Below are 13,951 nucleotides of genomic sequence, written 5' to 3'. Positions count from 1 at the left end.
CTTCATGTATATTTAATTCTGGGTCTAATAGATTTAAGCTCTCAATAGACCTAGAATTTCCCTATGATGTGATACTTAAGTCTTAATCTTGCTCTTGGGATTGACATCCTACCAGGACTACTGAGGAAAACAATATATATATATCAATTCCATTCCAGAAAGTCCCACTAAACCCAAAATCATGCATCTCTACCTTCTGACCCCAAAATGAAAATGTTTCTATATCCACAATCAGAACAGTTGCCAAAGTCTGGGTCAGTTACCCTGAGAAAAATATATTTCATGAATTACTGATATGTTTACTTATAATGTCCCATATATTTTCAACCTCTCTAATTTTCTGTCTAATAACAAGAATAAATTATACTTGAGTATTTCCCTGTGGACTTTGATTTCACACTTGCAAGACTCCTTTCAAGCATGTGCTTGATAATGAAAGTGCATTTATATTTCCTTAAATAATAAGCAATAATCAGTTAAAATTCTGTTCACATAATGTTCACTATCATAAAGATCAGTATACCTAACAAAAATCTTACTGTTACAAATATTCCTATTTCAAAAAGACTCAATTTATTTATAACTCAATACTAATGAGAAATATTCTCAAAATAGAAGTAAAAATCTGCTCCTGAATCAAACTTAAGCCCCTAAATTTGTGAAATACATGATTGCATGAAACCTCTCAACAATAGTTTTCAACCATTACCCATCAATGTTATACAAATGACTAGGTCTGATTGTGACTCACACCAATGTACCTTAAAGCAAATCCCAGTGTTTCCAAAAACTGGCTTAACAAACTTGAAAGTGTTTCCCAGAAATGAGGAATTGATCATAAACTATCTGCTAAACCACAGCTTTGAAAGTTTTAGATTATGTAAAACTCTGCATTTTGTCTAGTTCATCATTTTTTAAGTGTTGGGGGGAAACGCTAAATTAATTTATTAAAAGTGTGCCTAATTTCCATGTGAAAAGCAGATAATACAGAAGCACAGTAACTCTATCCCACTTTAACCAAGTGATGCAAAACAGGGTTTTCTCCAGTCACTAATGTGAAAATTTAAGAAAATGCTTGGGAAACCTAGTTAATTGAAAGAAAAATGTTTACTCATAACATCTCTCATGGGCTTTGTTCGCCACAAATATAAAAGGAAGATAGGGAGTTACAAAGAGTATGGTAACTTCTTCACTCCAAAACACTGAACAGCAGCACGTAAAATATTAGGTAGCATGGTGAGAGGGTTAAAATGGCAGAAGACTTTCTTACTAACTTTCTGTCAGGGGCAGGCTCTGAGGGCCCCAGAGCCGCACCGTGGCCTGATCTCTAAGATGGCGCCTGGCAGCTTGCCAGACATAGCTGCACTCATATTCAAGTTTTAGGAAGTAACTCTGGTTGGCTCTTGTACATGAGGCAATCCTGGTAATTCCCTGGAGACTGTTCCTTGATAGGCTGACTTTTTTGGTAGTGTACTCTCTGATAGGCTGATGTTCTCAATATAAGTCTGAAACTTGTAGAATAAACCCCTTTTTGGCTCCTGTGATCAAGAAAGGTGTATGCGTTGTGATCGCCACGAGTTAAAGGTCGCAAGGTAAGCAACGAGTTAAAGTTTGCAGGGTAAGCGACGAGTTAAAGTTTGCAGGGTAAGTGACAAGTTAAAGTTCGCTGGATAAGCGACGAGTTAAAGTTCGCTGGATAAGTAACGGAGTTAAAGTTCACTGGATAAGTGACGGAGTTAAAGTTCGCTGGATAAGCGACGGAGTTAAAGTTCGCGGGATAAGCAACGAGTTAAAGTTCGCGGGATAAGCGACGGAGAGCGACGGAGATTGAGTGTAAGTGTTTTCGCTTTTGTTTTGCTAGTTAAAGTGCATTGCACTCTGTTAGTTTAATAGAGAAATATGGGCACTGAAATGTCACGAATGCGCATGGAAGGTCCCTTAAAGGATTTGCTCCAGGCCAATGGAATTCCTCTTGAAACTAAAACAGCCCGAACCAAATGCAGAGAGGCCATAAAACAAGGGGAAGAAGTTTTGGAGGAAATAAAAGAGGAAAGGTCTAAAGCATCAGAAATGGCATCAATAAGATCAGAGACAGACAAGGAAAATGAAACTGGGTGTGAGGATAGTTCAGATGAAGAGGAGGATTTACTATGTAAAACAAAAAATCTTGCTATTACAGGATCTACTAAAGAAAAGATGGGGCAAACACACACCACACATGGTGACCCTGCGCTCTCAGCTCTTAGACTCATGCTGAAGAGTAGCAGCCTTGAGTGGTCTGATACACAGGCGGAAAAAGCCTGGGACACCTTTAAGAGGGAAATCAGTTTAGGGGAGGGTCCCCCATTTGGAGTCTGCCCTACATTATCCACCCTTAAGGCCTGCTTCTCTCCAGGATCTCCCAAAGGGGGCTCCAGGTTTCTCCCCAAAGAGCTGCTGCCTAAAGTACCACCGGCTCCTCCCGTTGCATCTCCTTCCAGAAACTTGCCACATAGTAAACAACGTTGGGAGACCTTTAATGAGGAGCCCAATCCATCTCAATCCGCTCCTCCCAAGGTTGAGGAACCATGAGGGCAGCCAGCCTCTACACATAGGGAGGGCCCACTACCGCCCCAGGGAGGATCATTGCTGCCCTCTTGTATTCTGGGGCCACATCAGACTCCAATGAAAGCCCTCACCCTCCTCCTTCCGGATGGCAGGAAATCTTCCCGGTGGCCATTTTATGATACTGGGCAAGAACTCACAGACTCTAACCTCCCCCCTCCTTGTATGGCCTTCCAGTAAATGTTATAAAGTTAGCTTGGGAAGGAATGACTACCAATCACAAATTGTCCTGTGCAGGGATGAAAGATGGCTCCATGGGACAGTGGATTGTGGCTACCAAAATATTGGCACACAGTCTCCGCAAGCCAGCGGGCAGATGGAAAGGGATTCCTTATCTTCAAGTCTCTTCTTTCTTGCGCTTCTATGCTAATTCCTTCTCCTCCTCCAACTTTGCCTCACCCAGCCCACCTAGTCCTCTTGCCATGAGGTCCCACGTACGCCCATGGGGAGGGAGTAACCAGCCCAACCATCAGTGGCATGTCCTAGTAAGGAGTATGATATAGTAGCCCCAGACCCCACAAGTATTGGGAGATAATTGTTTCATAATTTTCTGCGTCCAAACCTGAATTGATTACTAACCAGGATTAAGGGTTAAAATGCCCTAGGCATCAAGTTTCTGCTGGAACATTTTCTCCCCTTTCAGATCCAAATCTCAGTCAAGGCTTACATTGAAATGTAAATAGAGAAAGCCTGAAGGCTCAGTAAAAAAGAAAAAGAGAGCAAAAAGTCTTACCTGAACTCCAGCAAAAGTAAATTTTATGGTGCTTTACTAAAGTAATTAATGGCCGTATCATTTTTCCAGGACTCTTGTTTTTTTTGAATTCTACATTTTTTTTTTTTGAGCTCATGACTTTTTTGATCAGTTCTATTTTTTTTTACTCAACTAGAGTTTTTGAACATCTCTTACATTGCAATGGAGATTCACCTATAAAGTTTCAAGGCCTTTGATTTTGTGTTATGTGTATGTTGTGCTGTCTGATGTCATGTTTTGTCTGTATCAAAATTGAGTGCTCCTAAAATTAAAATTTAAAAATGGATCCAAATATTTTTAATTCACGTGATTTAAAGAGGTTCAATTTACATTGGGTAAACTAATAGAAGTAAAATGTCTTAAAAATAACTCGAGAGTCTCTAGGTGGTCAAACTAATAAAATGTTGATGTAGAGTACTATAAATAACAAAATATTTAATCTTATTAAAATAGAGTAATTTTTTTAAATTTAGAAATTTCATAAGAGTTGTTTCAGAATGTGAACAAAAAGGGGTCAACAGGAAAGAGAAAATAAAGGTTCTGGGTATGAAAATATATTTAGTAAAAGGGAAAAGGAAATGTTTCTGGGTAAGAAAGTGCTTGTGTGATGAAATAAATGAGGGTCTAAGTAAGTGCTAAGAAAGTCTATATAAAGGGCAAGTTTCAACAAGTTTGCATGTAACTAAGTTGGTTGTATGTATGTGAAACATTTAAAGCTATTTAAGGTTTTTCCTAACGTGAAATACTAATGTTCTAATATAAACCAAAGTTTAATCTATATGGTAAAATGACATGGTAAAATAACAAGGATTTCTTAGAAACACTAATTTACTCTTAACTTTGTGTCTATTAAGTTTTATTCTTTAGAACAATTAGTCTTAAAAATAGGGGTTTATACAATTATGGTTAAGCAACTGTTAGAGTATTGTACTATGTTATAGAGTCTAAATTTTTCTTTAAAAACTAAATTTGGTAAGAACCAATTTCTCACTAAATTTGAAATAACTCTAACCACAGGTATACCTTATAACCCACAAGGACAAGGTATTTTTGAACATGCACATCTCACCCTCAAAAATACTCTTTATAAACAAAAAGGGGGAATAGGGGAGACCTTCAGGTCCCCTAAAGATAAACTTTTTCTTTGCCTCTTTATTTTAAAAATTTTTAACTCTGGATAATGAGGGTCACTCTGCCACTGAGAGACATGGCAATCATAAACAACATGATAGAGCGACAGTAAAATGGAAGGATGTTCTTACAGGACAATGGAATGGCCTGGACCCAGTGCTTTACTGGAGCCGCAGCTTGGTTTGTGTGTTTCCACAGGATAAAACATCGCCTATCTGGGTTCCTGAGTGACTAACTCGACCAGTGCCAATGCTACTAACAAGTAACTCAGACCAACATACTCCTGATGACCATGATGCTCGTAGCCCCCCTTGAACTAACTTACAACCTCTTTTTAGTCTCTTAGGATGCTATCTCTCTCAATGTTGGAATGCTTCTAGGTTCCCGCTGGCAGTCTTAATGTGTGTTCCTACCTTCCTACCAGTCCCAGTCTCTGTTACAGATGTGGAATTGCCAGTGTTACTATCAAGAAACAGGAGAGATTTTGGCATCACAGCGGCCATGGTCGCCACGGTAGCAGTCTCTGCAGCCGCAGCTGCAACCGCAGCAGCAGCATTGACACAACCATACAGACAGCAACAACAATCACTTGGCTGAAAATACAGCTGCAGCCTTACAGACTAAAGAGACCCTAAACCAACATCTAACAGCAGGCATACTCCTTGTAAATCAAAGAGTGGACTTACTACAAGAACAAGTGGATATCTTGCAAGAACTTTTGGGACTGGGATGTGTTTATCCTTTAAGAGCAGTGTGTGTCACCCCTATTGCTTATAATAACCTTAGCTCTGTGGTTATGTTATCTAAAATTCTCTCTGTCTACCTTACTGGTAATTGGTCATCTACATTTGATACTCAGAGTCAATGTCACCAGGGTTCAAGTTGCATCGGTATCCGAGATGTTCTCTTTGTTAACAGTGGGCTGGAATAGTAGCTGTTCTGATATTATCTGCTTAGGGATAGCCTATGTTATACGCAGCAAAATCAGATCTCGCCAAGATGCCCAATGTCATCAACGGGCTATAGTACAGACTTTGACAGCCATTGAGACAGGCACATCCCCCCCTAGTATGGCTAAGCATGCTGGACCAGTAGTCAAAGACGGGTAAGATCCGTGGAAATGCATACCAACCTAAGACAGGGTTCTGACGCCTAGAGGTCAGAATTCCAATGACGGGTAAGGATGTAATTTGCCATGGACAACCTAAGACAGGCATGGTCCCAAGTCATCTTTTTCTTTATTTAAAGAATAAGGGGGAGATGTCACGGGCAGGCTCTGAGGGCCCCAGAGCCGCACCGTGGCCTGATCTCTAAGATGGCGCCTGGCAGCTTGCCAGACATAGCTGCACTCATATTCAAGTTTTAGGAAGTAACTCTGGTTGGCTCTTGTACATGAGGCAATCCTGGTATCTCCCTGGAGACTGTTCCTTGATAGGCTGACTTTTTTGGTAGTGTACTCTCTGATAGGCTGATGTTCTCAATATAAGTCTGAAACTTGTAGAATAAACCCCTTTTTGGCTCCTGTGATCAAGAAGAGTGTACGCATTGTGATTGCCCACCGCCTGCGGTCGGTGGGCGATCATAACTTTCTGCATGTTAAACAGGTCAAAAGGCCTAGCGGTGTTGATAATGAGCTACATTTGAATCCAGGGAAATGTTACATTCTAATCAATTGTATCAGTCAATAATAAGACACAAGAGCCTTACAGTAAGCTTTCATTAAGCTAACAGTGTACCAACAAGGAAATAGTTGCATCCTAATATTTATGTCTTCCTTCAAATCTTACCTTAAACAGATTTTCACAATTCTATACATCAACATCTGAAACTGGTTAATTTTAATTTTAATAAAAAATTTTCACAGAAGTCCCAAGACATATGGAGCATTTTATAACCTAGCATTCAATAGGAAACAGAAATAGAAAATCTGATCCTGATAAGGGTGGATTCCTGGACTACAAGACTGGAGTCAGGCCTAAAACATTCCAGGAGAGTGCTTTCGGGAGTGGCCCTGTGAAGGAGTTTGATGGAGATTAGGAATTACATCCCTGGCACAGTATTGAAAGCAGAGGGGGAGGTGAGGGATGAAGAAAAGAGAGCAAGGAATGCATGTGGAAGGTTAATACAGAAATCAGCCTTCTGGGCCATGCGGGTTCTAAGGCCTGTTTCTTCTCACGAATCCCAGCAGAAGACAGACGGACCAGTCCTCAGGGTGGATGACTTCCCCTGCCTGAACAGAAGATGGGATAGTACCTGGATTCTGCCCATCACTACCCTCTGAGCTTAGTAAACCAGCTGAATGAAGGGATGTAATAGACATCATTCAGGGAGGGACATTGAAGTCTGCAGTGTGGGGGGGAGGGGCTTGGACACACCCATTCCCCCCAGACTCCTCCTCCTCAGAGTTCTTTCAGCCATGGACTTTGGAACTGGATAAGAGGAAAAAACTGCACTTTGGTGGATTTGATTTGGATTCCCAGTTTTGAAAATGGAGTGTTGGATGGGGATTTCATGATCTCCAGAGAAGCAACTGAGAGAAGAAAGGTACATGGCTGCTTCCTAGTCCCATATTCTGGAGGAAGCAACCCTAGAACTGGGTGAGAGAGCCAGGAAACCGGGCAGCCTTGAGTCCTCTGTTTGCCCGCCCTCCCCTGTGGGGGCCAGGATGCTGAAGAAGCAGTCTGCAGGGCTTGTGCTGTGGGGCACTATCCTCTTTGTAGCCTGGAACGCCCTGCTGCTCCTCTTCTTCTGGACATGCCCAGTGCCTGGCAGGCCGCCCTCGGACAGTGCTTTTGATGATGACCCAGCCAGCCTTACCCGGGAGGTGACCCGCCTGGCTCAGGATGCTGAGGTGGAGTTGGAACGTCAGCGGTGGCTATTGCAGCAGATCAGGGAGCACCATGCTTTATGGAGCCAGCAGTGGAGGGTGCCCACTGTGGCACCTCCTGCCCGGTCTCATGTGCCTGTGACCCCACCGCCAGATGTGATCCCCATCCTGGTCATTGCCTGTGACCGCAGCACTGTCCAACGCTGTTTGGACAAGCTGCTGTATTATCAACCCTCAGCTGAGCACTTCCCTATCATTGTCAGCCAGGACTGTGGGCATGAGGAGACAGCCCAGGTCATTGCTTCTTATGGCAGTGCAGTCACGCACATCCGACAGCCTGACCTAAGCAACATTGCTGTGCAACCGGACCACCGCAAGTTCCAGGGCTACTATAAGATCGCCAGGCACTACCGCTGGGCGCTGGGACAGATATTCCATGAGTTCAAGTTCCCAGCAGCTGTGGTGGTGGAGGATGATCTAGAGGTGGCACCAGACTTCTTTGAGTACTTCCAGGCCACTTATCCACTGCTGAGGGATGAACCCTCTCTCTGGTGTGTATCTGCTTGGAATGACAACGGTAAGGAACAGATGGTGGACTCAAGCAAGCCTGAGCTGCTGTACCGCACAGACTTTTTTCCTGGCCTGGGCTGGCTACTGTTGGCTGAATTGTGGGATGAGCTAGAGCCCAAGTGGCCTAAGGCCTTCTGGGACGACTGGATGCGCCAGCCTGAGCAACGGAAGGGCCGGGCCTGTGTGCGCCCTGAGATCTCAAGAACGATGACCTTTGGCCATAAGGGTGTGAGCCACGGGCAGTTTTTTGACCAGCATCTTAAGTTCATCAAGTTGAACCAGCAGTTTGTGCCCTTCACCCAGCTGGACCTGTCATACCTGCAGCAGGAGACCTATGACCAGGTCTATGACTTTGCCCGTGTCTATGGCACTCCTCAGCTACAGGTGGAGAAAGTGAGGACCAATGATCGGAAGGAGCTGGGTGAGGTGCGAGTGCAGTACACAGGCAGGGACAGTTTCAAGGCCTTCGCCAAGGCTCTAGGTGTCATGGATGATCTCAGGTCAGGTGTTCCCAGGGCTGGCTACAGGGGCATTGTCACCTTCCAGTTCCGGGGCCACCGTGTCCACCTGGCACCCCCACAGACTTGGGATGGCTATGATCCTAGCTGGAATTAGCAGCTCTTCCTCTTTGGTTCCTTCCTTGTCATATCATGAGCTGAGATAGGATAGCAGTCCCTGGGCTGCATCATCCTGTCTGTGTTTTCCTCTTGGGTCCATTTTATCCTTTTTTTTTTTTTTTTTTTTTGAGTGGCATTCAAGTGCACAAATGATAAGGTGAGCATTTATTCTCCCCGTTCTTAAGGGAGTCAGATGGGAACCATTCTGGGGCATGTAGGGGGGTGTTAAGCAAGAAACCACTGTGTGGTAGTGGGAGACTTGGGCTTGTTGGGACTAGGAATGTCTATGTCCTGAGTTTTCTCCAAGTCATCTATAGAGAGGTTGGCAACTAATTCTCTTGATCAAGCCTCTTCTCTCAGCCAGGGCGTGAGCCCTCCTGTACTATTCTCCTCCTCCACCTACTCCCAATGTGGGACTGGGTTATGTGAGAAGGGAACATATTTGTGGCCAAAAGGAGACTAACAAAAAGAATTTCATTATGAGGGGTAGGGTAGAGAGTTATTTGCTAGGGTTTACTGCCTCCAGCTTCCAGCTCTCTCTCCTTACCCTGACTTCCTCTCAGCTCTTCATTCCCTGCAGCCTAACAATCTATGATTTCTAAGATGAGAAGTGGAAGAGGGAAGAGCAAAACCCTTCCTTAGCTCATGTCAGGGCAAAGGTGTAAGAGGAAGCCTCTGTGAGACTACCTTCTTTTTGCTTCAAAGAGACCCTATCCTTCCCCCTTCTTTTAAAAATCACTCCCTTCCCTGTTGCTTTAGGAGGGTTCCATGCTGGCTTTGGTGGGAGACAAATGAGCTCTTTGTGTCCTTTTCTCCCTGGGGTTTGGTGCACACCTCCCCTTTGAAGGCTTTGGCTTCTGGTGGCTCTCTCCATGTGAGTTAGAGTACCTGAGACCAGGACAGCCCTATCCATGGATCAGATTCTGCTGAGCCTCCCCCAAATATTGTCATGTCCTTACAGATCAGGATGCAGATGGCAGGTTGGAAAGGAATTTGTGTGTTTTATTTCTTGCCTGACCTCCATTTCACGAAAGAAAGTGGAATCTACAGAATTATTTTCAAAAATAAAGGCTGAACTGTCTGAAAAAAAAAAAAAAGAAAGAAAATCTGATCCTTTGAACCATGGCACATCTAGATAATGTTAAGATGAACGACTTGTCAGCAACTTTAACATTACCCAGCATTAGCCACTCTTCCCCTATCTCCACTATGTGCGTCAGACAGATATCTAAGGAGATCCTTCACTAGAGAGTGATCAAGGAATATATTGATCAAGATGGCAAAGTGTCCACAACACAGCAGTGGCCCTACAGGATAAATCTGGGGAACAGTTAATTCTTTCTCCAATATTTATTCATACTGGTAAGTGTCACACATTCTATGTGCTGAGTATAGGGTGATGAAGAAGACAAGATATGTGTATATTCTGAAAAAAAATTCAAGATATTAAGTAAAGAAACAAATTTTAAAATATTCCAGAAAGTAGTAAGTGCTTTAGGAAAAAAATAAAGATGATATAATCTCTCTTCCCATGAGAAAAGGTGGAAGAAGGACACTGCCATAGTTTCACCCTTCCTCCTTATGACTGAGTAAAACTTCATTGTGTAGATATGACAAGTGAATTTTATACATTCACCTGTTGACTCCTATCTTCCCAATAAATTGATGGAAATGGAGAACATCATGCTAACCAAAATAAGCCAAACTCAGAAAGACAAGGGTCAAATGTTTTCTGACACATGTGGAAGCTAGAGAAAATAAGGAAAAAATGGATGGGGAAGGAGGGCACCAAAAAATGGAAGTGAAATCAGTGGTGTGGAGAATGGGAGGGGTGAGAAATAGGAGGAACTGTGGTATTAAGTTGACAAAATCATGCTGTGTGCATGTGTGAGTGGACAATGGTGAATTCCAACTGTATGTACACCTACAAAGTACCGATTCAAAAAACAATAAATAGATGGAGGAGAAGAATAGTGAAGAAGAGAAGTGGAGATAGGGAGGGAGGAGAGAGAGGGAGGAGGTTCTGGGAAATTAAATTGGAGCAAATTATAATTCATGCATATGTGATTATGTGAAAATGAACCCCATGAATACTTACAGCTATAATGCACTGCAAAAAAAAGAAAGCCATTTTTCATGTGTCTATTGAGAGTGTGATATCTGTCTGTCTACTATAAGATAACTACTTATATGGCTTTTTCTCTGTGTTTTTTATGCTGCATCACTGGTTCACATTTCTGTTTCGGTGCCAATACCATGCCATTTCTATTACTATAGTTCTGTAGTATAATTGAAGTTCTGGTATTGTTAGACCTCCTGCTTCACTCTTCTTGCTAAGGATTATTTGTCTATTGTGGGTCTCTTCTTTTCCAATTGAATTTCATGAGTGCTTTTTCTAGTGTATGAAGAACATCATTGGAATTTTAATAGGAATTGTATTAAATCTGTAAAGAGCTTTGATAGTATGGCCATTTTGACAATATTAATTCTGACTATCCAAGAACAAGGTAGATCTTTCCACATTCTAAAGTTTTCTTCAATTTCCTTATTTAGTGTCATGTAGTTTTCATTGTAGCAATCTTTCACTGCTTTTGTTAGATTGATTCTCAAATATTTTATTCTTTTGAGGATATTGTGAATGGAGTAGTTTTCCTAATTTCTCATTCAGTTGATTCATCACTGATGTAGAGGCATGCTTTTGATCTATGGATGTTAGTTTTATGTCTTGCTGCTATTGCTGAATGAGTTTATGAGCTCTAGAAGTGTTCTGGTGGAGCTTTTTTTGGGTTTCAAAATATAGAATCATGTCAATGGCAAACAGGGATAGTTCAAGTTCTTTTTTTTTTCATATCCCTTCAATTTCTTTCTTCAATCTAGTTCTGGCTAGAACTTCAAGGACGAGATTGTATAGAAGTGGTGAAAGAGGGCATCCTTGTCTTATTCCAGGTTTGAGAGGGAACACTTTCAATTTTACTCCATTTAAAATGATGTTGGTCTTGGTCTACCACATATAACTTTTACATTATTGAGGGTGTTCCTACTATGCCTAGTTTTCTAGTGTTTTGAACATGAATGAGTGATGTACTGTGTCAAATGCTTTTTCTGCATCTTTTGAGATAATCATGTGATCATTGTCTATTGATGTGATGAATGTTGATAGCACCTCAATTCATAATAGGTAAACTATGGAACAAAACTAGGTGCCCTTCACCAGATGAATGGATAAAGATAATGTGGTGTATATATACACAAAGGAATTTAAATCGGCCATAAAGAAAAATGAAATTATGGCATTTGCTGGTAAAGAGATGGAACTGGAGTCTATCAGACTAAGGGAAATAAGCCAATTCCAAAAACCCAAAGGATGAATATTCACACTGATATGTAGATGCTAACACACAATGTGGGCAAGTGGGAATAAAAGTACTTTGCAATAGACAAAGGGGAATGAAGAGATGGAAGTAGGATTGGGAGTAGGTAAGTGAGTAGAATGAATCAGACATTACTTTCCTATATTCCTACATGTTTATATATGAATATGCAAACAATGTAATTTCACATCATGTAAAATCAGAAGAATGGAAAGTGGTACTCCATATATACTGTATGTATTATATAGATATACACATATATATGTATGAAATATATCAAACTTCATTGTACTGTCCTGGATAAATAAAACAAATTTTTAAAACATCTGATCACTTTGAAAATGATTTTTGAATCAAAATCACACACGTTGGGATGTTGATCATTTTCCACAGAGTCTTTTCCATTCAGATTCAATTAGAACAGTAAATTCAGACAGCAAACCTAGAATAAGTGGAAGCGTAAAGAGTAGTGGACATCCCAACAGGATGATAGGATACAGACAAGGGAAGGCAAAGGCAGAAGACCAGCTCAGTGGATGCTGAGGAATTCTGACTACAGTGAACAGGTCCACTTTCTCTGAAGAAAGTACCACAATCATGAGAAGGGGACTATCAAATTACAAGCCTGGCAGATGACTGAAGGTCAAAGCAGAATTATAGAATAGGAATGTGACTAAGAACCAAAACAGACACCCCATCCTATGAACCAGAACCCATGAAAAAGAAAAGACTGGCCCTTAAAATCCATATCCCTATGGTCATATTAGTACTAGGGAAGGACTGCTATAACCCAGACACATTATTGTTGGCTAAGTTTGATTGTAATGGTGCTCAGCTCTAAAGCATTTACCTCAATGATTCCATCCTTATTACTCCTTGAATGGATTCTTCAAAAGGCACATCTCAACCAAAAGTAAAAAATCATTCAAACTGGCTAGTGGCTGTAACTAAAACAATCATCATCCAAATATACTTTGCGAGGGATTTTTGGATGGAGGGCATGGGAAGGAATAGGGGTATACATTCATCCCTGTGAATGAGAGGTTTCTTAATTTCTTTCTGTTGAATATGTATGTAATAAACCTTTCCTGTTGGATTCACTTTAAATCTTGCTTAAAAAGCGTATCCTCCATTTTAAATATACAAAGTCCATTTCTTTGACAATTTGGAGTAATCAATACTTTCAGTCATATAAAACAACATGTTTTAATATGTTTACAAAAACCAGCATATGAAATGTCATCAATAAGCAGCCCTGTCTTTTAATATCAGGTTCTATAGCCTAGAAGCTCTTTGGTGAGGCCAAATGTCTTGGGAGAGGAAAAATCACTTATTAAATAATTGAAGGAGCATCTACTTTGTGCCAAATGCACAGCTAGATGAGCAGATACAAAGAATAATGAGCTCACAATCTATTGTGAACAATTGTGAATTCAGGGTATGCAACAGTTGAAAAAGTTTCTTGAAGGAAGGGAGGGAAATTAGTGGAAAATTAATGATCTACAAACCAAACTTCTAAAAGGTATACAAATGACATCTATATCCTGATGAGTCAAACTTCTATAATAAGCCTTGATCTGACTCTGGATAAGTACTAGTTGCTTACTTTTACCTCTTCACTCAGATTAGTAATAGTCATTTCAAACGTGCAGTCATAGGAAAGAATTGGTACAGAATGAAGTTCATCGAGAGCTGACCTTCTGATATTACATACCAAGGTAGCTCATCAGTTAATGGCAATTGTACTATTCCACTTGGTCTTGCTAAAAACTCAGTATCATCCTTTAATCCTTTCCAGCTTTTATACTCCTCAGGTGACTCTCTATATATTGTGAACACATAACTTCAATTTTCACTCACCACCTTAACCAAAGCCATTATCATTTTTAACCAGATGGTTGTGAAAAAGCCTTCATTGTTTTCCCCAATCCTGTTCATATCTACCCCATGTTCTGCTGAAAGTGCTTCTTCATCATTGCCTATAAAGAAAATGTGACACAGAATGTAAAGACTGAGAAGAACCTAGAGAGTGTCAAATACTTATTTAATGACTAATTGAGAAATTGTGGTGGTACAAAGA

General features: G+C 41.1%; 1 protein-coding gene across 1 annotated transcript; it reads left to right on the top strand.

The window, feature by feature from the left end:
• Nucleotides 1–6,997: 6,997 nt before the first annotated feature.
• On the top strand, nt 6,998–8,622 carry LOC124960213 (alpha-1,3-mannosyl-glycoprotein 2-beta-N-acetylglucosaminyltransferase-like). The gene has a single exon (XM_047518845.1). It carries the CDS (start codon nt 7,152–7,154, stop codon nt 8,496–8,498), a length of 1,347 nt encoding a protein of 448 aa, XP_047374801.1. The 5' UTR covers nt 6,998–7,151; the 3' UTR covers nt 8,499–8,622.
• The last annotated feature ends 5,329 nt before the right edge of the window (nt 8,623–13,951 follow it).

This window comes from Sciurus carolinensis, chromosome 11 (assembly GCF_902686445.1).
Source record: "Sciurus carolinensis chromosome 11, mSciCar1.2, whole genome shotgun sequence".
Taxonomy (NCBI): domain Eukaryota; kingdom Metazoa; phylum Chordata; class Mammalia; order Rodentia; family Sciuridae; genus Sciurus; species Sciurus carolinensis.
This window is presented reverse-complemented; position numbering and strand designations above follow the sequence as displayed.